General features: G+C 36.4%; 1 protein-coding gene across 1 annotated transcript in view; it reads left to right on the top strand.

The window, feature by feature from the left end:
• Positions 1 to 383: 383 nt before the first annotated feature.
• Positions 384 to 27,975, top strand: part of LOC132270154 (lysine-specific demethylase JMJ29-like) — a 59,826-nt gene continuing 32,234 nt past the window's right edge. Inside the window, exons 1-2 of the mRNA XM_059771358.1 lie at positions 384 to 535; positions 646 to 720. Of these exons, the coding sequence (XP_059627341.1) occupies positions 384 to 535; positions 646 to 720 (227 nt within the window). The remainder of the gene's footprint in view (positions 536 to 645; positions 721 to 27,975) is intronic.

Below are 27,975 nucleotides of genomic sequence, written 5' to 3'. Positions count from 1 at the left end.
GTTTTTGGTGGGGTTGGGTTGATGCATGGGAAGCCGAGAGATGATGGTGTTGTGAGTGAAGTAGAGGTTGCAGCGAGTGCTCGAAGCTTCACTTCGAGCACTCGAAGTGAAGGTAGTGGTTGTTGTTGGTTGGGTTGGTTTGTAGAGGGGTTGTAAGATGGATGAAGGGCTTGTAAGTGCTGAGAGAGAGAGGGTTGTGAGTGGGGTTGCATGGATGGGTTGGTTTGTAGATTCCGAGAGGGTGGGTTTGGGAGGTGGATGCAGGTGGCTCATGCATGGTGGTGTTGTGATGGCAGCGGCGAGCCCTCGAAATGGGAGTGTGGGGGTTTAAAAGAGGGATTAGGTGGTTTCGAGTGCTCGAAGCTTCACTTCGAGCACTCGAAATGGTGGCAGTGAGTGAGGGATGGATGGTGGGGATGATGGATAGTGAGGTTGGTTGGTGGTTGATGGGGGTGATGGTGAGTTGGTGTGGTGGTGCATTGGTGTTGGAGAGTGGTGAGGATAGAGGGATGGTGGGTGTTTGGGGTTTGCTTGGGTGAGGGGTTGCCGAGTGATGAGATTTGCATGGTGTGGCTGCGAGGTGAGGTTGTGTGTTGCAATAGGTGTGGTCGTAGAGGATGGTTTAAGGTGGTTCATGCATGGTAGGGTTGAAGTTGAAGAGAGAGAAGCCGAGATTGGGAAGGTTGGTGGGGTGTCTGCAGAGATGCCGAGATTGGGAAGGTTGTTGCTTTGGGTTGTGGTGAGCATGAGTTAGAAGGTGGTAGCTCGGCTTGAAGAGGTGGTGGTGGTTTGGTCGTGAGAAGGTGTGAGTTGTTTGGTTTGAAGTGGGTTGCGTGGGTTTGTATGGTCATTGGGTTGGAGGTTGGTTGGTTGCATGGAGTTGGTTGCTGTGAGTGAAAGGAAAAAAGTTAGCTTGGGATGTGCAGCAGGTGGGGTTGAGAGAGAGAGAAGAGCATGGTTAGTTGAGAGGGATGCAGGTTATGCATGAAAGTGGCCGAGAGTGTGTGATGGGTTTAGGATGGATGCCGAGATGTGTGTGTTGGGTGGTGTGGAGAGAGAGAGATGGTTGGTTTTGAGAAGTGGCAGGCATGGTTGTGGAGTGGTTGATGGTTTGAGTTGGGCTCGAGCACTCCAAATGGGAGCTGGAGTGCTCAAGCGTGGGGCAGAGAGATTGGCTAAGAGGTGTGTTAGATGTCGAGCACTCGAAATTTGGTCTTCGAGTGCTCGAAATTAGGACAGTAGGCTCGGGTTGTTGGGCTGAAATTTGGAGCAATCCAAATGGAATTTAGAGCGCTCTAAAATTGGGCAGTGGTGCATGCAAGATTGGTTCACAATTGGAGCACTCTAAAATGGAGCTAGATTGCTCGAAATGAAGGCAGTGACTTCGGCAAGTTGGTGTGGTAATTTGGAGCAATCCAAATGGAAGCTAGAGTGCTCCAAAAATGGGCAATGAGCTTGGGATTGATGGTGAAGACATTTGGAGCAATCCAAATGGAATTTAGAGTGCTCCAAAATGGGTAGTAGCTCATGGAATTTTGGTTAGATCATTCGAGCACTAGAATCTTGGCCCAGTGAGCATTTTGAATGGATGCAATTGCTGAAACAAATGTGTCAAACTTTGCAACATCTTGCTAATGCATGAATATAATTGGAAAAATTTTCAAAATGTAACACATTTCCAATGTATGGATGAATTTTGAACTTTGCAAATTCATTCCATTCCAATGCATGGGTGGAAAATTTTTAAACTTGGCATGCCATTCCCATGCATGGAAAGATTTTTAAAGCTTTGCATGGCAGTTGGAAAAATATTTGAAAACTTTGCATGCCATTCCATGCATCGAAAATTTTTCATGTCATTCCCATGCATTGAAAAATCATTGCAAGCAGCAGCTTCAATTCAAGCCATGCATGGAAAATTTTAAAACTTTGCACATTATTCCAATCTAATGCATGGATGGATTTTTGAAGCTTTGCATGCATGGAAAGAAATTGAAATTTTGCACGGGACAATGCATGGGGAATTTTGAAAAAATTTCAAACATTGCAAATGCATGGAAAAATTTTAAACAGTGCAAGAGTTTCAATGCATGGATGATTTTGCGAAAATTTTCAAGAATGTATTACAAATGAGACATTATGCACATGAGTAGCATTCCCAAGATCCGGTGAAATTGCTAGGAAGCGATGGAAATTTCCGGGAATGAAAATTAGAGTTGAGAAGGTCTAAGAAAAATCAAATATTTGGCTTTTCTAAACCGTTTCCCAGAAAATTTTGCAAGGCACGAGCAATTTCAAAGAGAAGGAAGCTTGGAAATTGAAAGAATTGTTTCCCTTGAGTTGCTAAATTTAATGTTGATAGTTAGACGAAGTTAGAGCAGGCACTAATCCTCAAAAATCTCGATAGCTAGACACACCGAGATCAAGTTAGTCCTCCTTACCCTATACCATGTCTCTCTAGAGATTCAAGCTTCCCTAAGTAAGAAAGTTCTTTTGGAAGCGGAAGGAAAAGAGCTTGAAGACAAAAGTTGGAAAGAGGTAATGGAAAGACCTCAATCCACTCTTCATCCTCAATGAAGAACTTTGGACTATGGGGCTGATTTGGATTATAGGAATATAGAGTAGGTGAGAGTGCACCTAGTAAAGGCTTTTGAAGGGTCATATTGAGCACGGGAATGCTCGACAACTTATCCTTTAAAATTTCAACATCCTCCTCACACTTATCCGGCGATTCGGGCTCAACAACTTGAGACAACTCAAGTGAGGGAATGGGATGAGATGCAAGCTCCCAAGAGAGTGATACATTTGATGTTGCCTAAGGAAGAGAGTGAATAGGTAGAGGAATATCAAGCAAAGAATTCACCTCCCAAATGGAATTGACAACATCAAAATCCGCATAATTAAAATGACCTAAGCATGTTTTTAGAGGATCCTCCATTAAAAGAGGTGCATCAAGCAAGGGATTATGTAGGGGCTGTGCTGGATTTTTATAGGATACAATCTCATCATCATTATTTTCCTTATTTTGAACCACAATTACTTCATTTTGATGCGTGGCAACAACTTGATCTTCAACCACCATTTTATCATTTTCATATGTGATGACCACTTGATCATTCTCATGATGAAAGTTACTAGGAGTAATCTCATCATTCATAGAATTTTCTTTTGGATTGGCCACGAGTTCAATGGAAAATTCTTCTTCATTTTCATGATTTAGAGCATCAACCATTTGTTGAATTTGAGCTATTTGGTCATCTAACTCTACTCTAGATTGGGAATGAGAATGAGTAGTGGATTGCATGCCAACAATGTCATCCAACATTTGCTTATTGGACTCCATCATTTGCGTGTGGAAAGACTCCATCATTTGTTCATTGGCAGCAATAAATTTATCCAATAAAGATGGTGGACAAGGAGAAGAGGGCGGGAAAGAATGATCATTGGGTTGAAAAGGTTGCATATGAGATTGTAGGGTTGAATTTCCTATGTCATGCCACAAGAAGTTTTGTTGGTCTCCCCAACCCGAGTTATAACCATTGAAGTATGGATCACTACCCGGTTCAAAGAAATTTTCATTTGGTTGCTCTAGATAGAAGTCCGAGAATTGTCTCGTTGGAAGACATTCTCTTGTATGATGTGTATGACTAGAGCAATATGCACAAAACTCATGTGGTGTGTAGAATTGAGTTGGAAGATAACTACCCTCCATCTAGGACTTAAACATCAACAACACACAACATAATCAACACAACAATTCTTTATCATCAACTCCACATACAATGATCCCTTTCTCCTCAATTATCAACAAGATAGGAAATAAATGGCCACGACAAAGACCGATGCTTTGCAATATAGTAAAAAAAAAAAAAGCCTCGACAAGGGCTTCACAAGCTAAATTAAACACATACACAATATTCACAATGCGAAACTAGAAGTCACGAGACTTACCTTGGGGCCTCTAGACTTACAATTTGCTAGCATTCCCATGGCGAGTTTCGAGTCCCTAGAATCTCACAAAAACGAAGATGATCAAAAATACACAAGGAGTATTCACAAGACACAATATTCACAATCAAACTAAAATTAACCCTAGAACTTTGGTCGCTAAATCGTTTGCAGTCCCCGGCAACGACGCCAAAAATTGATCGGTAGGTCAATTAACATCAACCTTCGCAATAGCACGAATCATTGTAAAATAGGGCTATTGGTTGGGTAAGTCGAACCACTGGGACTGCGCTAGTCTATGACAACCTAAGAGTCTAGATTACTTTTAGAATGATGAGGGGGTATATAGAGTTTTGTTGGTTTGTCACTTAGTCACTAGAATTGAAATGTGCTTAAAGAAATAAATGCAAGGAATTTAAAAGGAAGAAGTCTAGAAAAGGAGGTCTAGGGAAGTGAATTCACCACCAATCCTATAAACATACTAAATTTCTATTAACTTGGGAAACAATTTCACTACATGGCAATGATATGTAGTAATACTAAATTGCTACATTATCCTCAAGAAAATCATAGGATCAAGATTTAAGTATAATCCCTCAAAGAGCCACATGCTAGAACTACCTAGATTAGGGTGTAGCCATAACATGCTCACTAAGCTAGGGACCATCAAACCCCTCAATCACTATGGTAATAGCACATGAAGTCAAGATACAAGATTAATCCATCAAAAGGAAGTCTTAAGCTATGGATTAACAAATTTCTCATACAACATGCCTTTAAACCCATTTCACAATTTCATTTCCATCCTCACTATGAAGATGCAAGTTATATAATCATGAGAGGATAAAATCTAAGACAAGATAATGAACTCAACATGATCATTTATAGGCATTGAAATCCATTATAACAAGTGTAAGTGCTCTAAATCATGAAACTACCATGTACATGAATCATTCCCCAAATTAGATGAAATTAAAGCATGCTTACAAGAGAGAGCTTTATCACCTCCCTAGATGGAGGTTTAGTTATCCATGGATACAAAAATAGAAGAAGGAAGCTTGGAAGAATAAGCCATTTTTGAGCTCCCTTCCTTTTGCTTCAAGAACACACCCTCCTTGCTCTCTTCTCTCTCCTCTATCTTTCTAGAATGAAGCTTTAATCAATTGTGTGGCCTCCCTTCTCTTCTCTTTTATAGATATGCCCTCTCTCTCTCCCCCAAAAGACATCCTCAACCACCTCATCAATAGGGAAATCCAAAGTTGGTAAATGTAGAGTGCAAGTGGCTGAAATGGGCTATTCCCAAACAACAATCTGCCCAAAATTCGAGCACTCGAAGCAACGCCTCGAGCACTCGAATTTAGTGCAAAAAGCTCCATGCTTCACTTGCTCCGCCCAGACCTACTTTGGTTAAATAGTCATAACTTTGTGCTCTAAACTCCGAATGATGAACCGTTTAAATATTTAGAAAGCTAATTCAGAGATTTAAATACTTTATGTTTTGGTGAAGATCCAATTCTCAAGGATGGTTGGTCGAAAATGAAGATCAAGGCAGAATTTCATTGCCGCCAGGTAGTTCTGTGTACCTCTGGTAACAAGGCCATAACTCTCTGCTCTGAGCTCCGAATGACAAACCGTTTGAAGATTTAGAAAGCTAATTCAGAGCTATAAATATGCCATTTTATACTGAAAGTCCAGATCTTGGGCTTTCTGGGTCAAAAGTGGCAATCAAAATCGAGTTCCACTGCTGCCTGAAATTCAGCTTTTGAGCACATTGTTGATCAAAAATCCACAAGGGCTTATTTTTGCTCCATTTTTGCAATTAAACCTGAAAATGCATAAAAACACACAAATGAAGATAATCTACAGAATTAAACAAACAACGGACTTAACTAATGCAATTTAGGGCGCTTGAATATACAGTATTCGGCACTTATCACCATCCAATCTCAAATACGCCTTATTAGGCCCAAAAGAGACTCTTCCGGTCATCATTGCTTCAAATCTTAAAAATGACCAAGAGAATGATCTTTTGGAAATGCTTAAAGCTAACAAAGAAGCCATTGGATGGAGTGTGGCTGACCTAAAAGGCATTGACCCTTCTATTTGTATGCATCACATACACGTGGAAGAGGATGAAAGGCCATTTAGGGATGCTCAAAAGAGATTGAACCCAAATATGAAAGAAGTTGTCAAGAAAGAGGTTGTGAAACTTCTAGTTGTGGGAATCATTTATCATATCTTTAATTCCAAGTGGGTTAATCCAACTCAAGTGGTTCCCAAAAAATCGGGAATCACAGTTGTTGAAAATGCTAAGGGTGATCTCATCTCGAAACGCACCGCCACTTCGTGGCGTGTTTGCATAGATTACCGAAAGCTGAATTCTGCCACTAGGAAAAACCATTTTCCATTGCCTTTCATTGACCAAATCTTGGAAAGATTGGCTGGGCAATAATATTATTGCTTCCTAGATGGTTACTCGGGGTACAATCAAGTGGCTTTAGATCCATTAGACCAAGAAAAACCACCTTCACATGTCCCTTCGGTACATTTACTTATCGACGGATGCCTTTTGGATTGTGAAATACTCCTGCCACTTTCCAAAGGTGTATGATGTCATTTTTTTTGGATATGGTGGAGAAACATTTAGAAGTCTTCATGGATGACTTCTCAGTTTTTGGGTCCTCATTTGATTCGTGTCTCCAAAATCTCAAAAAAGTGCTTCAAAGATGTCATGAGACTAATCTTGTGTTAAGTTGGGAAAAGAGCCATTTCATAGTTCAAAAAGGAATCGTGCTTGGACATGTCATTTCTAAAAGAGGAATAGAAGTAGATACAATGTAAGGTGAGCTGATTTTTGAATTATCTCCACCTACTACGATGAGAGAAATCCTCTCCTTTCTAGGACATGCCGATTTTGATTACCGGTTCATCAAAGACTTTAGCAAAATTGCTAGACCCTTATGCAACCTTCTTGCTAAGGAGACTCCATTTGTCTTTGATGAAGCATGCCTAAATGCTTTTCATCAACTTCGCACTCTTTTATCATCTGCTCCAATCATGCAACCTCCAAATTGGTTCTTACCATTTGAGATTATGTGTGATGCTTCCGACTTCGCAATGGGTGCTATTTTGGGGCAAAGGGTAGGTAAGCTACCATGTGCTATATACTATGCGAGTAAGACTTTCTCGGGTGCCCAATTAAACTATTCTACCACCGAGAAAGAATTATTTGCTGTAATATATGCCCTTGATAAATTTCGGTCATATCTCTTAGGATCCAAGATAATTATGTTTTCTGATCATGCCGCTCTTAGGCATCTTTTAATGAAAAAGGAAACCAAACCTCACTTGATAAGATGGATCCTACTTCTTCAAGAATTTGACTTTGAAATCAAAAAGGGCTCCGACAATGTCATTGTTGATCATCTGTCTAGATTAATGGTTGAATCTTCTCCAAATGTTGAAATTCATGAATCATTTTCAAATGAACAACTCTTTCAAATCTCAAATGGGACGTTGACTTAGTTCGCCGACATTGTTAACTATCTTGCAACCGGTAAACTTTCCATTAATTGGTCAAAACAAGAAAAGGACCGATTCTTTGCTAATATCTGAAAATACTATTGGGAAGATCCCATTCTGTTTCGTTATTACCCGGATCAAATTATAAGGAGATGTGTGCCGGAAAGTGAAGTTTCGAGCGTCCTTGTGTTTTGTCACACACTTGCTTATGGTGGGCATTTTACTGGAAAAAAGACCACTTTGAAGGTTCTTCAAATTGGGCTCTTCTGCCCTCTATCCACCGAGATGCCTATAATTTTTGCAAGGTGTGTGTTCGGTGCCAAAAGTTAGGATCAATGTTAAAGAGAGACATGATGCCCTTAACTTCAGTCTTCGTAGTTGAAATCTTCGATGTATGGGGCATAGATTTTATAGGACCATTCCCAATATCTTATGGCTTTCAATGCATTCATGTTGCCGTTGATTATGTGCCAAAGTGGGTTGAGGCTTGTGCTACCAAAACGAATGACCACTCCGTGGTAATTGCATTCGTTAAATCAAACATTTTTGCTCGTTTTGGTATGCCAAGGGCTATGATAAATGATGGATGAAAACATTTCTGCAATCAATTCTTGAAGCAACTATTTTTGAAATACTCTCACATATAAAGTGGCCACTCCCTACCATCCCTAAACAAGTGGGCAAGTCGAGGTGTCAAATAAGGAAATTAAGCATATTCTTTAGAAAATTGTCAATTTGACCCGAAAAGATTGGTCAAGGAAACTGAATGATGTTTTGTGGGCTTATCGGACAGCTTACAAGACTCTAATAGGCATGTCTCCATATAGACTTATTTATGGGAAGCCTTGTCACCTTCCGGTTGAGCTAGAACATAAAGCACTTTGGGCAATAAAAAGGCTCAACTTTGATCTTGATAAGGCTGGAAATGACCGCTTGCTCTAACTCAATGAGCTAGAGGAATTAAGAAATGATGCCTATGATAGTTCTAAATTTTACAAGGCACGGACTAAAGCATTTCATGATAAACATATTGTGAAGAAGTCCTTTGAGGCCGGGAAAAAGGCTTGGTTATTCAACTCTAGGCTCACATTCTTCCCTGAAAAGCTTCGAACCAAATGGGAAGGCCCTTATCTAATCATCTCCGTCTCACCTCATGGGGCGGTTGAACTTCTAAATTTAAAAGATAAAGGGACCTTCAAAGTTAATGGTCAAAGGCTTAAACCATACATTGATGGCCAAGCTCTTCAAAGAAATGTGGAATCCACTCTCTTGGTAGATCCCATTTACTTTGAAGATTGAGAGCTTTTCACGTCTTTCTAGCGACGTTAAACACTAGTTGTTTCAAGATCCTCCTTTGTTCCATGTTTCATTTTATTTTATTTTCTTATTTTTTTTATTTGATTATACATGTAAATACAATTCTTTCCAAAAAAAACAAAATAATAATAATAATAATAATTTAAAAGTAGCATTCCGTCTTGCTAGAGACGTTAAACTTAGCCCATTTAATTTTTAATTTTGTAGGTTGTATATACAGTACCCTTTTTCTTTGCATATATATATATATATATAAAATAATAATAATAATAATAGTAATATTCTTCTAAAATCTCTGCGCATTGTGTTATATATTGTTTCGAACTATATGCATTTCTTAACCCATTTGATATTTGATGTGAGTTGCTAGTGTGGCTTTTTAGTAGGTTTTTGCATCCAAGTTTGGGGGAGACATCTTTCCTACTGGATCTTTCTCGAACTTTATCGTTTTTCCCATCACGGTATACTTTTTCCATCATTTTTCATTGTTCTCATTGCACATTGAGGACAATGTACAGTTTAAGTTTGGGGGCAAGGTTATCATGCTTCATTTTACTTTAAGTTGAGCTTTTAATGCATGATTGAGATTTGAGATATATTTGGCAATGATTTCGAACTTTTGAAGCATAGTGCCTTTGAAAAGCAAGTTGTTAGAGTTTAATACTTCTTGCATGCTCTAGGATGCCATTTAAGGGTAAATTTTAATTTTTGATATCATGTTTGCTCATGTGGTACACATCATCTTGTTGGTTTGAGAGTTGATTCTAGAATTCTACACTTGCACTTGTGCACATTAGCATTCAATTTATGGGGTACATGCTTAGTTGATTATTGTCTTGGTATATCCCAATTGAGCTAGTATGCTTTGAAAGTTTTCATTCTTCATAAAATGACCTTGCAAAGAAAAGAAATAAAAGCACTCACCAAAGGTGAGAAAAATCACTCACCAAAGGTGAGAAAAGAAAAGAAAAAATTTAAAAAAAGAAGAAGAAGAAGAAGAAAAATGAAATCAACTTAAAATAAATAAAAAATAAATAAAATAAAAAAAATGAATGGTTGATTGAATAACAAGGTTCATTTAATGTCTTGATATTTGGTACTATATCTGTATGCTAGTTTGAGGGTAAGGTTATGCCATTATTTTGATTTGCTAGGATAGCAACACATTTTGATGCTAGTTCACTCAAAAAGAATGATAGAATTGATTCAATTTGCATGATTAATTGCTTAATGTGTGGAGGATCATTCTTGCTTATATGATGTTGAAATGTTGAGAATAGCTTAGAAATGGCAAAAATTTGCATACTTGAAGTAGTCTACTTTCAACACTTGTTTGATATGTGTCATTACTTCTCAAGTAAGAAAGAGTTGTTGATTTTTGTGGGTACCATTTCTGGAAACCCTCACGAGACTTCACTCGTCCACTAGGGGTAACCTTGCATATGTTAAATGCAACCATGATCCCTACAAAAGTGGTGTTATCTTTATTTGTTTTATCAGTTCATAGTTGTATATATGGTAGTTTCATCTTCATACTGTAGTGCATTGCTAGGGACTAGCAATATCTAAGTTTGGGGGCGTGATAAGTGCTTAAATGTTGCATATTTTAGCACCTAAGTTAGGGTACTTCAGTCTTTACATCTATCTTACTTACATGTTTTAGTCATAATTTATGTTTGTGTGTATTTCAGGGCAATAAAACTAAAATAGGCTTACAACGGTCCATTATAGCATTTTGGAGTTAAGCCAGAGCATCGAGACAGATTCTAGAAGAAAGCAAGAAGCCTTCTATACGCCGCGTTTGGACGCAAGGCTTCAATACACTGTGTCCGGAAGCCAAGCTCCTGGCAGCAGACCAGTTATGGGATTGACATATTTTAAGGGTTACGAGATTAATTCTTTTGGGCTTATTTTTTTTTAACTTATTTGGCTCTAATAGGCTTGTTACTTAAGGGCCCAATGAATCATTAGTTTAGGGTTAGTTATTATTTTGTTTAAGTGAGTTTTTACTAATTATTCATGATAAAAGTTTTATATTTTGTAATCAATATATCACTCTCTGGAAAACACGCGAAAGCGCAAAAACAAAGAATGGGTTAGGGTTTGGAAGAAGAAGCTTAGAGAAGATAAAGCAGATGATGAGGATTGTCCTGTCTTCAACTCCATCAACCATGAGTGGTTGATTCTTCTACTTAGGATTGGATAAACCATAAGCATGTAACCTAATTTCTCTCTCTTTTTACTTTTTGGGGATTTAATTGTATAATTGATGTATAGTCTTGAATAATATAATTTAATTCTTTCATTTGATTATGTATGTCAATATCATGTTGTCTTATATGTATTTGATTGGTAATCAAGTTCTACACTTGAATTCTTTGTTAATTGATTCTTGTGATGGCTATGCATGGTGTTAATTAGTTGTATTTTTGTTTTGATTTGATGGAATTTGCTTCTACTAGATGGATTGCACTACACAGTTAGTTTAATTAGGTTAAGTTCTTGTTGAATTTAGTTAATTTCAGGCTTAATTAGTTTAATTGCACTTTCGTTCTTAGGTAAGTAGACAATCCATGCTTGTGTTTAATTTCCATGCTTGTTGCCACAATTTACATTATCCTCTAGATTAATGTGAGTTGAAATTGCTAATTGAATTGATGGACCATGCTTTGAATTGGTGAATTGATTTACACTTAGTTAATTGTCATTAGGTAAACGATTCAAGCTTTAAATTGATGCTTCATACTTTTCATTGCAATTGTTAGCCACATTTAGATTACACATTTTATTTCCCCAATTAGTTGGAAGTTAGTGAGTTAGGGAATGTGCTTAGTGGTGAATCTTACATCCTAAGTCTCTTTCCAATCTTTTAAACTCTATTATTTTATTGCAGTCACTTAAGTTAAATTAGTTCTAATCACAAAACAAAACCCTTTTCAGCAATCACATAAGCACTAAAGTATAATTCAATTCTAAAAACCTATAATTGTTTAGATCTCTTGGGACGATCCCTGCTCACTTCATACTCCATAATATAAGTGTTTAGTGGTTTATAAATTATAAAATATGATGCCCACTTGACATTATTTCTAAACCTAAAGTGTTGTGCATTATTTTGTGCACATACTCGGTCGCATCAATATATAGAAGAAAAAATGAGATAATTATATAAAGGCTTGAATGAGATTATTCACTCATTCACAACTCTAATATTTATAAATAAAAGAACACATGTTCATATTACAAAAAAAGAAATTAAATCAAATCTAAATCAAATTATTAAATCACAAAATATTCTATGGCATAATCAAATCTCTGCTAATACGTTAAGTTATTCCATGAATCGTGGCTATCATACCTACCAACACTAATACATTTTATTTATCAAAAAAAAAAAAAGTTGTCATAGTCTTTAGTGACCAAAATACTCTTTTCCCCTATTTGTTTACAGTAATGGATCCATTTATACAAATTTGACCAAATAATTCTATTTTTTTTTTTTATAGATTGTATTGCAAAGGCATTCAAAAGGGGAATACATCCCTCAAAAGCTACACAAAATCAAATAGAGCCTTTAAACTCTCAAAGAGTCCAAAAAAATCAACAAAATCAAATAGAGCCTTTAAACTCTCAAAGAGTCCAAAAAAATCAACTATCTCCTCCATGGATTTACAATTTCTCCCTAAGATCTCCTATTTATTTGCTTTTAGTTTACAATGTTCTAATTTAAAATTTCACCAAGTAAACATGCAGACATCAAAGTGAACTTTATAACTCCATCATACTACAGATGTTTTTCATGGCAAGAGGCGCACAAATTTGTTAATTATATTATATGTGGATTATTATTATTTTTTTTTTATGGATCTGCTGACTACTAAATACTTGGGGAATAGGTGTGGAGGAAGGGAATTTGGGGTTCAATATTACTCTTTCTAAACATATGAATGTCAGTGGCTACACACATCATAGATTCATAAATGGTTTGTTATGCACACAATAAATGGAAATTAGATAGGATTTCCATTTCACATATTGTTGGGTATTAAGGTTAATTTAATCGACATGACTTAGATGAATCACATTTTATTACTTAATATCTATTTCTATCCATTCACAAATTCTCTTTTTGAATGTTGGTGAAATCTCACTTTTAAATGACCATATCTGCATTTCTTTGTCAGAAGAATAATATTTTCTCCCCCTCTCCCTACCTACCCCCACACCCACTTCCTAGGAGAAATATATTTCCATTCTTTATTGGGATGAAATTTGTTAAGTAAATATTACTGCAATCACTTTTTTCGCACAAATATCATTGTTATCACTTTATTTGTAGGATACTTGATGTGCATTTTTGAAGAAAAGCTTGATGAAACTACTTTTGAGAAACTTCCAGATTTTGAATACGCAGTAAGTCAATTACTGACTTGGATTGTATCATTTAAATTATGCAATTAACACTAGAAAATATGCTATCAAATGCAGTTCTTAGATGAGGATGCAGACACAAAAAAATTCTTCAATCGGACCTCAAAGAGACAAGAATTGGACAACCTTCTTGGGGATATATATCATAAAATTCTAGGTATTATTGTGGGTTTGACTAATAGGCTTGATCTTTATGTCCCCAATTTTTTCCAATCACTATTTTTCCGAGACATCACTCGCATATTTTACTATGAAAATGACAATTCTAATTCTAATTCAAAATAATAGGATATTCTGTGCAATGAGAAGCAAGCTTATGACTGCAGAACAATCAACATTCATGATTGATCTACAACAAGTAGGAATAATGCTAAGGTCTGCATGCAAGGAGTTTATTTTCTTTTGATGTGTAACGACCCAAACACGTGGGTCCAAATCGTTCTCTTGGTCCTTACCCGAACCCGAGGACTCATAATAGTTAAACGGTCATTTACTTTTCTAAAACACCATTTATACATTGTACGTGGTGTACAAGGTCATCAAATAAGGGTAAGAGGGGTAATATAGAAAAGAAAAATATAAGTGGTAGGTTACAAGAATCGGTCGACGTGAAGTGGTTACACGTCGACCAGTTGAGGGATTTCGGTCGACGTGAAGTGGTTACACATCAACTAGTTGAAGTATTTCGATTGACGTGAAATGGTTATGTAATGTCCCAAAATTTTCTAAATTTTTTCAAAATGTTATTTTAAAAATTATTCGTACCTCGTTTTGCATGTCACAAGGGCCTTAAGGGCTATTTCGGTCATTTGTCGAGTCAAGGATTTCAAAAATGCATTTTAATTATTTTAAGCCAATTAGAGGCAACAGGATTTATTTTGAAAATTTTTAGAAGTGAGGACAATTTTCGAGCTGGGGAACTTCTCCCGATTTTTGCTATTTTGAGTGAGGGGCATTATGGTCTTATCACGCATATATACATATACATGCAACTATACATTGGGGGATCAACTTGGCATTGCAATAAAAGATAATGGGCATTAAGGTAACTTGGCATAAAGTGGGATTCACTCAAATGTTGACATGTGGCAAGGCTAAAACCACATTTTCTTGCAAGACAAAGGGTTAACCCTTGTTTTCCTTTCCCATTCTCGGCCAACTCTCATTTTCCCCTCTACCTTTCTTCTTTCTCTCTCTATATCTCTATATTTATACACTTATATGTCTTCATGGATTAAAGCTTGGTTTTGAGGGGTTTAGAGTGAGAGTTTGAAGAGGAGCAAGAAGTGAAAGTTGGAGAGCTTGGAGAGGGCTTCCATTTGGCACCCATATTGCTAGGGTTTGGGAGAATTTTTACTCGAAAGGAACCAAAATAGTTGTAGAAGACAGTAACGATAGTTTCAGGTTTTGTTTTTGTGTTCCATATAAAGAAAATATTACCCAGCCTTGGGGATCGATCCCCTAAGGGCATTTTTAGTTCTGTGAATAGTGGGGGATCGATCCCCCACTCCTAGGGCCTTGTTTGGCTAGAAGGAATTGAGGTAGGGGTGTTAAACCCATCATACTTTGCCTTTACACGAGCCTTTTTGTTTGATTATGTAAACCACAATTTAAATGCAAGAAATTGGAAATTTAAATGCTAATGGTATAATTTAAGTGATGACATTATGATTTAATGTATTGTTTATGTATGTCTATGTGTTTAATTGTATTTCTAAATGGCAAAGCATGCTGTATTGTGAAATTGAGATGTTAAGGTGCTGATTTACTTAATTGTGTTGGTACTTATGCATAAGGTTTCATTGTGAAAGTGATTGTGTAGTTGAAATGGTTTTGAATAAGTGAGAAGCATGTGTAGATGACAAGCATGTTTACTTGATTGAATTGAGATGATGAGCATACCTAATTGCTAAATGAAATTGTTGAGTAAACATGATGAAATTATAATTGAATGATGACATGAATGGTTGGATTTGTAAAGAAACGGAAATGATCGATATCCGAAATAGTATATTGAGTATGTAATAATGCATAAAGTATTCATTACATGAGCATGGGGAAAGGAAAGGTGTTGAATTGTTGAAAGAAATGAACTTTTATAAGGTTATGAAAAAGGTTTTGGAAAACAAACCGGATTTTGCGAGTCCGGTGCTAATTCAACCTAGAGGAAACATGTGCCAGATTTAGACATGTAATATTGAATCAACTATGCCCCAAATGGTCGTCGGATTTGAGGCCAGGGATACTTAATCAATCTCGCCTCAGTAAAGTTAATTAGTGATTTTCGGTGTGGGTTGTGTTGGTTCGGATTTGAAGTAGGGGCGACATTACATTTCATATTATTATTTCATACTTGTGCATTAGCTAATTATATGAATAATGTGGTTCAGAACATGGTATATTTTGTATGTTTTATGAAATCCCTAAAAGTTTGATCCCGAACACTCTTTTTCCCACTCTGTGGTTGTTTGACTAAAGGGAGTCTAAAGTAGATATTTTAGGCACTTCTTACTAAGCCGTTGTGCTCAACCCTTCATTTTAATATTTTTCAGAAAACAAAAAAGAAAAGGGAAATCAGTTGTTCATTAATGATGAAAGCATGTTCTACGTAATAGTGTGTCGAGTAATGATGCCTGATTTATGCAAGGGTATTGTACATGAAAATGATAGTGATTGTAAGAAGTCATACTATTTAAATAGAGGTTATAGCATACGGTTGTGTCAAGGTTTATGTTTCAGTTATGACATGTAGAGATGTGTGTATATCTATAAGTATGTATATATATGTGTGTGTGTGTGTGTGTGTGTATATATATGTGTGTGTGTGTGTGTGTGGTTGAGCATGTGGTATATACTACAATGGTAGACTGCCTGTTAGGATGTAATTTACTATGTGGGTTATGGCTTGAGTAGGCGGGGAGCTTGGTTGCTCCAAGGTTTGTTTGGGTGCTGAAACTTATCAAACAAATGGCATGGGTTTCTAGCTCGTGGGTTGAGCTATTTGGTGCTCAGTTATTCCAATCTTCTCATTACTTTCATAGTGTGGTGATTGGGGCACAACTTTAGAATGATTGTGGATCTCATAGTATGGTGTGCAGAGTAAGGTGTATGGGAATCATGTGTTAGTGTATGAGTTCTTGTGACCATGGAGGTCAAGCGTACAATGTGAGGTTTTTATAGGAGATGTGTGACTTTATGAGGTTAGTGTGTGTGACTTAGTTCATGGTTTGGTACAGTAGTTCTCCTCGAGCCGGTTGCAGTAGGTATGATAGAGATTGGTAGAGTCACGAGTATGGTCCAGGGATTGTAGACGTATGTTTCGTGAACCTTAGGGTAGTCTGATAAAGAGTATTGGTCATGGTTGTTAAGGGAGATTTGTTTGATACTAATAAGTATAGGTTGACGAGAATGTGGAAGGGAGTTGTTACCCAAGTATTGACTCTAGAGGGGGGTGAATAGAGTCAATGGCAAACAATGGACAATTTTTTATTTATAGAAAAATAATTTAAAGCAAAGTGATAAGTGCTCAAATGTTGCACATTTTAGTACCTAAGTTAGGGTATTTTAGTCCCTTCATCTATCTTACTTTCCCATTTTAGTTCTAATTCTTATTTTTGTCTATTTCAGGTCAATAAGTTTCAAACGGGCTAAAAACAAGTTATTAAAGCCTTTTTGGAGTCAAGCAGAAAATTCAAAAAAAGTTCAGAAAATTGCCCTAGAGCATCTGCGATCGATTACATATTCATTATGATCGAATGCATGCCACGTCATCGTTCGCAGCCACCTCAGCAATGGGATAAGGCTGAGACGTTATCGTTTGTCCATTCCACGATCGATCGCAGCAAACTGCGATCGTTCACAGTGCCACGTTAGTGCCAGCTCAGTGGATAAGATATCTAGTTGTCAAGATAGGATTGCCAAGTCGGCTACGCTCGATCGCAGAAGTTCACGATCGATCACAGAATTCCATGATCGATCGCAACTCTGCTGGCAGTGAGCTGTTTTATTCTTGGTTTCGTCCGAACTTCACCTACCAAGTGGTTGCGAAATTAAATCATTTAGGGACCAATTTTTGACTTGCTTTGCACTCCAAGGAGCTTATATTTAAGGCAAAATGAACCATTCTTTAGGTGTTCCACACATTGTTCCATAGATTGTTAGCTAATTATATAGAAATTCTCTCTCTAGATCAGGGTTTTTGGGGAAGAAAAGAGGCAAAAACATCAAAATCTCTAAGAAGACCAAGAGGAAAAAGATGGAGCCATGTTTAGGGATTGCCCTTGAGGGTACCAAGATCACATCCACCTCTTCCATGAGTAGCAAAACACCATATTAGGGCTTGGAAGAGCCCTAGGCTTGTTCTCTAAACCCTAGCTCTTAGTCTTTTGGGGAATCTATTGTTTTAATTAATGTTATAGCCTTATGAATATATGAATCTTGGTTTTTCACATGATTCCTATGGTTGAATGCTTCCTATTGATTCTCTAGATTAGTTACATGTCTATGTGTAATTAGTTGAGGATTATATCTCTACACTAATTTTTCTATGTTAATTTCATGTCTATGTGTGGTTGATTGTGAATCTAGTGATGGCTATGCATGGATTTCATTGGATACACTTGTTGATTAATATGATGGGTTATGCCTATGCTTTATGGATTGTGCTATATCTTTAGCTTAATTATCTTAATTTCATTACCTTAGTTTAATTGTAGTGTAATTGTATTTCAATTCCTAGATAGGTAGACAATCACGCTTGTATTTGATAATCTATGCTTATTGTTACAAGTTGTATGATTCTCTAGATTAATGTGTGCTACAATTATTGGTTAATTGGATGGTTTATACTTAGATTTGATGAGTTGTGCTACATCCTAGTTTACTTGTTGTTAAGTGGACAATTCATGCTTGTATTTGATATCCATACTCATTAATGCAATTAGTAGTACACATATAGATTACAACATTGATTTTTCCCCAATTAGATGAATGCTAGTGCTTTAGGGACGAGCTTAGTGGTGATTCCTATGCCCTAAGACCTCTCTCCTATTCTCTAAACCCTACTCTATTTAGCTTGTTTCCTCTTGCAATGCTTCATTTTGTTAATTATAGCTTAATCAATCCAAACCAAAATGTCTTTTCAATCAATTGATCTAATATTCCAAGTTTAATTTCGAGTGCCCTAGATCTCTTGGGACGATCCCTTCGTACTTCATACTATATAGTATAAGTGTCTCACTTGACATTCTCTCTAAAAGTTAGTTTTACATATTTTATGGCACACACAAGAGAAGATATCATGTTTTTGGCACCATTGCCGGGGATCCACGGTGTTACTTGGAATCAAATTAGGAATTAGTTCTCTTTTGATTGCTTATCTTTACTTTCTTTTTATTTTTCTTACTTGTTACTTGTGCAATTAGGTACTTGAAGGCAAATAAAGCAAGCATTGGAAATCAACGTCGTTGCTTGGGACCTTTGTGAGCATATCTTGAACTCATTTATCTTAATTGTATATCGGTCCTTGTTGAGGCCTTTACTTTAAATGTTGATAGCATAGGTCTTTGTCGCGGCTATTATTTTATTGCATTGATATAACATAGAAGCATGGGAACATCGTATGAGGAGGTTGTGAATTGATTGTTGTTTGTTATGGAAAAGAAGTTGTTGCTATTGTTGGTGTGTTGACTTATTTTATGCATACATGGTTGAAGATCACTTAATCTTCCTCTTGTTCCTTTGAATCTAAATCTTGAATCCATTATTCGCAATCCAAGGGGTAGAGGTAGTTCTAATAAAATTCTTTCCACTTTTGATCACTGACGACGGCCGTTCCAATACGCCAAACTGAATGTAGTGAATGTGTGGTTTAAGAAAAGCCTTTTATGTCAAATTTAAATTTATAAAAACCACTACCAACACTACTACTGACGTAGCAAGAGTGAGTAAGGATCATCCCAAGGGATTATACGTGTTGGAATTTCAACTTCGACTCTAGCGTACCAAATGATTGCAAAAGAGAATTGGGTTGGTTGATTACTTCTAGAAAAGAATTAATTAAAATGCAATAAGATAAAGAGTAAGTAAGAAGGAAAGGTCTTGGGGTGTAGAGATCACCACCAAACAATACTATTCCAAACCATAATCAAGTGACTAATGAGGGAAATGAATGTGTTGCAACAATGTTGTGTGTGTAAAAGACATTCAATTAGTAAGGGTGACTCAACAAGTGTAAATTGTCTCAATCAACATGTGTGAGACCACAATACATCTATTGGTAGAGGAATATATTGTCTAGACATCATGTGAAGAGAACAAAATATCAAATCAAGTCATTGAACCTTTCATTAAGCTCATAGTCCAAGCAATCCATAAGGATGACTTAGTTAAACATGCATTATCTAAACATCATGTGAGAGGTACAAAATATCTATTGGGAGAGGAATAAATTGTCTAAACACGTGTGAAAGATACAACATATCATAACTAGTCATTAATCCTTCATTAAGCTCACAATCTACATACAACACAATATTAGAGGAATATGCCATTTGGACTCACAAGCATGGAACATCAAACATCAAGAGTAGATTGTCCTCCCATCTAACATTACACTAAATCTACACTACTAGCATGAAAATAAAGCTATCTAGACTAGGGGAGAGGCACAAACCATCAAGAATAGGCATAAACCATCAAATGAACCAAAATAGCATTCATTAAGCATATCATCTTGATAATCTCTAGATCTATAGCATCAATACACATAGACATGCATCAAAAACACCAAATCTAGAGATAAGCACATGAATATCTTACTCTAGCATACATAGACATATGGATAGAATAGAATAGTCAATTGGAAGCATTAAACCATACAAACCATGAAATAATCAAGATTTATATATACATGAATATCAAGATGTATCATATAACACTAATCCCTCAATAATACACAAGATTAGAGTATAGAAAGCATGCTTGGGGCTAACTCTAGCCCCAAGAAGATGTCTAGACACTCATGGTAGTGATGATCCAACCCTCAAAGGCTAACTCCATGGCTGCTCCTTGTTGGTGAAGATCTCCTCCAATGGTGCTCTAGCTTCCCTCCTTTCTTCCTCTCCAAGAAAAGCCTCCGAGGTGATTTTCAATGTGTGACAAGAGACTCTAGACTCTCTTCCAAAAAGTGTATCATATTCCTTATATAGGTAGGTAAAATACACCCTATGATGAGCTGTGGTCGTGCAAGGCATATTCTCCAATGATTGGGTGAAGGACGAAATAAATGAGCTGGACTTTAACTTTTTCTCGCTGGAGAAAGTTCGATCGATCGAACCTTAACTTGGATCGATCGAAGATGGGTTCAATCGATCGAACTGCATCTTGGATCGATCGAAGTGGTCTGACTCCTCCGGATAAGGATAAGGCTGAGATATTTCGAAGATATTTATGGGGAAAAGGACAAAAGTGGTTGGTAGGCGTACAGCTGTGGATAAGATCAATCATTTGAATAGGACAAAATAGGGTTCGATCGATCGAAGGTGATGTTGGATTGATCGAACTTGGAATTTCAGCAAAGGCCAAGGTTGGATCTATCGAGAAGCACTGTGATTGATCATAGATGTTCGATCGATCGAACTCTAAGTTGGATCGATCGAACTTTTCAGCTGCACAACTTTAATTCCTTTTTGCTCCTTGCTTTCTCCACTTTGCTCCCTCCTTTGGTTTATCTCAGGATTGCTTCAATTAAGCTCTTATTTGGCTGAGTTAGCTCAATTTTGGGATTAGTGCCTGAAAATATAAATAACACGTAATAAGTTTAAAACGGCAAAGTAAGATAAATAAAGGTACTAGAATGCTTAAGCTTAACGGGTTTAAATGCGCACTTTTCAGTGCTCATCACACCCCCAAACTTAAATATTGCTAGTCCCTAGCAATGAACTAAGAAGTAAAGGAATGAAATGAATAACTAAACAAGTATAAACTGGAAAGCAAGTAAAATGATAACACCATTTTCGTAAGGAACACGATTGCATTTAGCATATGCAACAAGCCTTTTAAACCCCTAGGTTACCCCTAGTGGACGAGTAAAGTCTCGTGAGGGTTTCCAGAAATGGTACCCACAAACATTAAACTCATTCTTTCAAAAGAGGCACCAATATTGCAAACAAGCATTGGGAGAAAACTACCTCAAGTATGCAATTTTTCAACCATTTCCAAGCAATCTCCCAAAATCTCAACATCAAACAAGCAAATATGGTCCTCCACACATCAAGAAAATGATCATGAAAATCGAAACAAGTCTAGAATCCTTTTTTGAGTGGTCTGGCATCAAGTGTGTTGCTATCTTAGCCAACTAAGGAATTAATCACATCCTTACCCTCAAACTAGCACACAAATCTAGTCCCAATCATCAAGACAAAAAGTGGACCTTTTATTAAAGCTTTATTGTTCTAGGTGCGCTTATTCTTTTCACTCTATTTTTTTCTTTTTTTTTTATTGAGGATCAAAGATGGAAGTATTGTGCAATGTGTTGATCTCTTAAGCTTTCTAGAAGATTCATATAGTGAGCGTTAGGTCAATGACTCCCAAACCAGATGGCTTTAGGGCATTAGGTGTTAAGACACCCCTACGGACTTACAAACTCAAATCAACTAGGCTATAAATCAAGACTACAACCATCTAATCATTTCCTACTTCTCACCTTTTGGGAGAAGTCCTCACTTTTATTGCTTTTGCAACTTCTTTTTTTTTTTTTTTTCTTTTTTTTTTTCTTTTTTTCAATCAATTATTAACCTAGAGTTTGGGCCCTCCACCTTTTGGAGCGAGAAGTTCACTGCTTAATGAGGCAAGAATCCCGGCTACTCAATGAAAAGGGGTTGTTATCCACCTTTATCAAGAATGAAAGCTTTCAATGCACTACTAGCCCAATTAGGATATAACCAATTCAATAATCAACAAAGCATGTACCCCACAATTGAATGCTAGCGTGCGCCGGTGCTAGTGTAGAATCCTAGAATGAATCTCAAAACAATCACAAATTCAGGATGATGTGGACCACAAATGTAAGCAAGATATCAATCTTTTGAAAAATTTACTCCTAAATGGCATCCTCAAGGCATACAAGGAGTATTGGACTCTCAAGTCAAGCAATTTTTAAATTTTAAGCAATATAGTCCTCAAAAGATTAAAATCATAGCTAACATCAATCTCAAATCTCAATCATGCATTTAAAGCTCAAATCTTAAGTAGAATGCAACAAGACACCTTACCCCCAAACTTAAACCGCACATTGTCCTCAATGTGTAATGAGAACAATGGAAAAGATGGAAAGAGTATACCGTGGTGGTGTAGACATGAAGCCCGGTCATAATCCAATTTGAAAGACGTCTCCCCCAAACTTGGAATCAACAACCTACTTGAATAACCACACTAGCAAACTCACATCAAATATCAAATGGGATAAGAATAATCAAATCAAGCATTCTAAGGCAATGTAACACATGATGCAAGAGAGATATAAGATCAAGCCCTAACTAAAGCATAAAGTATGCATGACTACACATAAGGGCACAATGATGAATCTTTTTATATTTTTCATTTAATGAAAGCAAGTATATACAAAATGTAAGAAAAACAAAGAATAAAATACATGAACAAAATACAAAAAGAAAAATAAATAAGGCAAAATGCAATGAAAGAATATGTACAATGCAAGAAATGAAAAACAATATGTGCAATGCAAGAAATGAAAAGGAACATGTACAATGCAAAAAAAATGGAAAGAATATGTACAATGCAAGTATATACAAAATTTTCTTACTTTTTGTTTTTCATTTTTTTTTTTTTTTTTTATATATATATACGTGAAAACATGCAAAGAAAAATGAAAAATGTAAGAAATATGCAAAATGGGTGCTAAGTTTAACGTCTCTAGCAAGACGGAATGCTTCTTTGAAAAACCGTCTTTTTTTTTATTTTTTATTTTTTTAGACAAAACAAATATGTACACAAATAAAAATAAAAAGGCAAGTGAATAAAAATAAAAATAAAAATACAAGAATTAAAAATGTAAGGAAATAAAGAATGCAATTTTTTTTTTTTTTCGAAATTAAAAATTAAAGTTAAACAAAATATTTTTAGATTTTTGGAAATAAGATAAAAGGAAATAAAATAAAAGAAAAGAAATATTATTATTATTATTATTATTTTATTTTTATATATATATATATATATTTTATTTTTAATACCAAGATAGAAGTAACTAAATAAAATAAATGAAAATAAAAAATAAAATAAAAATAGAAATAGGAAAAAGTCAAAAAGTCAAAGAGTCAAAGGGGCAAAGCTGTGATCGATCGAAGATGAAGTTCGATCGATCGAACATAGTTGTGATCGATCCGAGATGAAATTCGATCGATCGAACATGTAAAATTTTGGAGATCCCGAGAGCATGCATTTTGGAATTTGGATGCAAGTCCAAAATTTTTCTAAGTGTTGGGACTCAAGATCGATCGAACCACATGTTGGATCGATCGAAAGGTAGTTCGATCGATCGAAATAGTTTACGATCGATCGAACTTTTGAAAATTTGGAGATCCCGAGAGCATGCATTTTCAAAATTGATGAAAGTTCAAAATTTTTTCTAAGTGTTGGGACTCAAGTGGAGTTCGATCGATCGAATCCATAGTTGGATCGATCAAAGAACAATTCGATCGATCGAAGGTGCTCTTGTGATCGATCGAACTGGCACCAAATGCCTAATTTTGAACTGAAAGTGCAGAAAATCCTATGCTAAGCCCCAATGATGGTAACAAGAATGAAAATTTGAAAAATAGATGGAAGAATGTACACAAGAATGAAAAATAAAAAGAAATGAGGGAGGAATAGAGTTGTGAAACTTTACGAATACTAGTGTTTAACGTCTCTAGCAAGACGTTAGGTCAACTCACTAATCAAATGAATCAAAAACTGGATATGAAACATCCTTATTGACCCTCTTTTCACTTTTCTCATTTAATGTCCCACTTATGACAATAAAATCATCCTCCAAAAGAATGACTTGAAAAGAAATAAAAGAGATGATATTGTTCCTTTCATCCACGATCTTGAAAACAAAATCAATCATGGTTAGGCTTGCCTCTTTGTTGTGTTCTTGAAACACATTCAAATGATCATTCACTTTGATAATCGGTGAGGCATTGTCTTTCAAAGAATCATTTGGATTAATAAGAAACACCCTCTCTTCATCCCTCCTCTCCTCCTCATAAATTACCATTTCCTCACCTTCTAAGTAAGCTAAGGAGTCCATTAGAGAGTTTATTTCATTTTTAGAGCTTTTAAAGTCAAAACCACAATTTTTATACATTTCCAAAAGACACTCCTCAAGAGGGTCATTAGAGATAATAGAAGGAAGGCCCTCTTCAACAAGTTCCTCCTCCTTCTCTCCTACCTCAAGTGTGGTCAACATCTCCTCACTCTCTAGAGTAGCCATCTCCGAGATAAAATCATAATCAAAATAAGGAAAGTCCTCATTAATCATGTTATGTTCTATTGGATTAGCCACTAACTCACTTGCCACTTCCTCCTCTATACAAGATAGAGTGCTAGGCATTAGCTCACTTATTTCATTCTCCTCACTCTCATCATCCTCATCTATATACATTGAAGTTCTTGCCATTTTTTCATTTGCCTCTTCCTCCTCCTCTTGATGAGAAAGAGTACTTGCAATTTGCTCAACTTGAGCTTCTAAGTTGGCTAAAGCTTGAGAATGAGAATTAATAAGTGAAGTGTGTGAAATATGCACATCAAGTAAAGCTAACACTTTTTCTTCAAATCCGGGTGAGTACTTAGAAGGTGGTGGAATTGATTCATCATAAAATGGTGGTGGAGGGCAATAGTCATAAGAAGGATTAAATGAGTGATCAAGTCTATAATAAGATGATGCATGAAATGAATTGGACTTAATCTCATAAGGATTAAAATGTGATGGAGGAGCATAAGGTGAAGGGATGTAATTCCCCCCCAAACTTGGATCAAACAATTCCTCCATTCACAATTAAAACCCAAATGCAAGAAAAAATTGGCCTCAACAAGGGCCTATGCTTGGACAAAAATTTAGCAATAAAATGAGCCTCAACAAGGGCTATCACAAGCATGCAAAGAAGTGAAACAATTAAAATACAAGAGTGCCAAGAATTGCTCACAATGGTCCTTTAGCACTTCAACTCCAAATTTAGCTTTTAAGCTCCAATGATTGCTTTAAGTTCCAAAGTTCGCCTTCCTTGTAGTCAAGTACCTAATTGAACAAATAATAATGAGAATCAAGAGAAAAGAATATACAATGGAAAATAAAATAAAAATAGAAGCAATCTAATGAACACTATTGTCTAGTTTAATTCCAACAAAACCGTTAATCCCCTGCAACGGCGCCAAAATCTGACGACGGCCGTTCCAATGCGCCAAACTGAATGTAGTGAATGTGTGGTTTAAGAAAAGCCTTTTATGTCAAATTTAAATTTATAAAAACCACTACCAACACTACTACTAACGTAGCCAGAGTGAGTAGGGATCGTCCCAAGGGATTATACGTGTTGGAATTTCAACTTCGACTCTAGCATACTAAATAATTGCAAAAGAGAATTGGGTTGGTTGATTACTTCTAGAAAAGAATTAATTAAAATACAATAAGATAAAGAGTAAGTAAGAAGGAAAGGTCTTGGGGTGTAGAGATCACCACCAAACAATACTATTCCAAACCATAATCAAGTGACTAATGAGGGAAATGAATGTGTTGCAACAATGTTGTGTGTGTAAAAGACATTCAATTAGTAAGGGTGACTCAACAAGTGCAAATTGTCTCAATCAACATGTGTGAGGCCACAATACATCTATTGGTAGAGGAATATATTGTCTAGACATCATGTGAAGAGAACAAAATATCAAATCAAGTCATTGAACCTTTCATTAAGCTCATAGTCCAAGCAATCCATAAGGATGACTTAGTTAAACATGCATTATCTAAACATCATGTGAGAGGTACAAAATATCTATTGGGAGAGGAATAAATTGTCTAAACACATGTGAAAGATACAACATATCATAACTAGTCATTAATCCTTCATTAAGCTCACAATCTACATACAACACAATATTAGAGGAATATGCCATTTGGACTCACAAGCATGGAACATCAAACATCAAGAGTAGATTGTCCTCCCATCTAACATTACACTAAATCTACACTACTAGCATGAAAATAAAGCTATCTAGACTAGGGGAGAGGCACAAACCATCAAGAATAGGCATAAACCATCAAATGAACCAAAATAGCATTCATTAAGCATATCATCTTGATAATCTCTAGATCTATAGCATCAATACACATAGACATGCATCAAAAACACCAAATCTAGAGATAAGCACATGAATATCTTACTCTAGCATACATAGACATATGGATAGAATAGAATAGTCAATTGGAAGCATTAAACCATACAAACCATGAAATAATCAAGATTTATATATACATGAATATCAAGATGTATCATACAACACTAATCCCTCAATAATACACAAGATTAGAGTATAGAAAGCATGCTTGGGGCTAACTCTAGCCCCAAGAAGATGTCTAGACACTCATGGTAGTGATGATCCAACCTTCAAGGGCTAACTCCATGGCTGCTCCTTGTTGGTGAAGATCTCCTCCAATGGTGCTCTAGCTTCCCTCCTTTCTTCCTCTCCAAGAATAGCCTCCAAGGTGATTTTCAATGTGTGACAAGAGACTCTAGACTCTCTTCCAAAAAGTGTATCATATTCCTTATATAGGTAGGTCAAATACACCCTATGATGAGCTGTGGTCGTGCAAGGCATATTCTCCAATGATTGGGTGAAGGACGAAATAAATGAGCTGGACTTTAAATTTTTCTCGCTGAAGGAAGTTCGATCGATCGAACCTTAACTTGGATCGATCGAAGATGGGTTCGATCGATCGAACTGCATCTTGGATCGATCGAAATGGTCTGACTCCTCCGGATAAGGAAAAGGCTGAGATATTTCGAAGATATTTATGGGGAAAAGGACAAAAGTGGTTGGTAGGCGTACAGCTGTGGATAAGATCAATCATTTGAATAGGACAAAACAGGGTTCGATCGATCGAAGGTGATGTTGGATCGATCAAACTTGGAATTTCATCAAAGGCCAAGGTTGAATCTATCGAGAAGCACTGTGATTGATCATAGATGTTCGATCGATCGAACTCTAAGTTAGATCGATCGAACTTTTCAGCTGCACAACTTTGATTCCTTTTTGCTCCTTGCTTTCTCCACTTTGCTCCCTCCTTTGGTTTATCTCAGGATTGCTTCAATTAAGCTCTTATTTGGCTGAGTTAGCTCAATTTTGGGATTAGTGCCTGAAAATATAAATAACACGTAATAAGTTTAAAACGGCAAAGTAAGATAAATAAAGATACTAGAATGCTTAAGCTTAACGTGTTTAAATGCGCACTTTTCAGTGCTCATCAATCACCCCATTTCATTAATGGAAGATCACGTTGAAGACCTTGGTCATGTAGACCAACAAGACATGTATCATCCAAATGTTGTGTAATAACCCAATAATGTGCAAATTTCTTTGGGAATGCCAAGGCCACCTCTTATGCAAGTCCCTCTTGGAATGTCAAGACCGATTTTGGTGCCACCTCCTTTCGTAGGTCAAGTTCCTCTTGGAGCTCATGTAAAGTAACAGTTTCCCAATCCT

Source organism: Cornus florida, unplaced genomic scaffold (genome assembly GCF_030987335.1).
Source record: "Cornus florida cultivar Cherokee Brave unplaced genomic scaffold, ASM3098733v1 CherokeeBrave_3.0.0_Hap2_Chr01, whole genome shotgun sequence".
In the NCBI taxonomy this organism is placed as follows: Eukaryota; Viridiplantae; Streptophyta; class Magnoliopsida; order Cornales; family Cornaceae; genus Cornus; species Cornus florida.
This window is presented reverse-complemented; position numbering and strand designations above follow the sequence as displayed.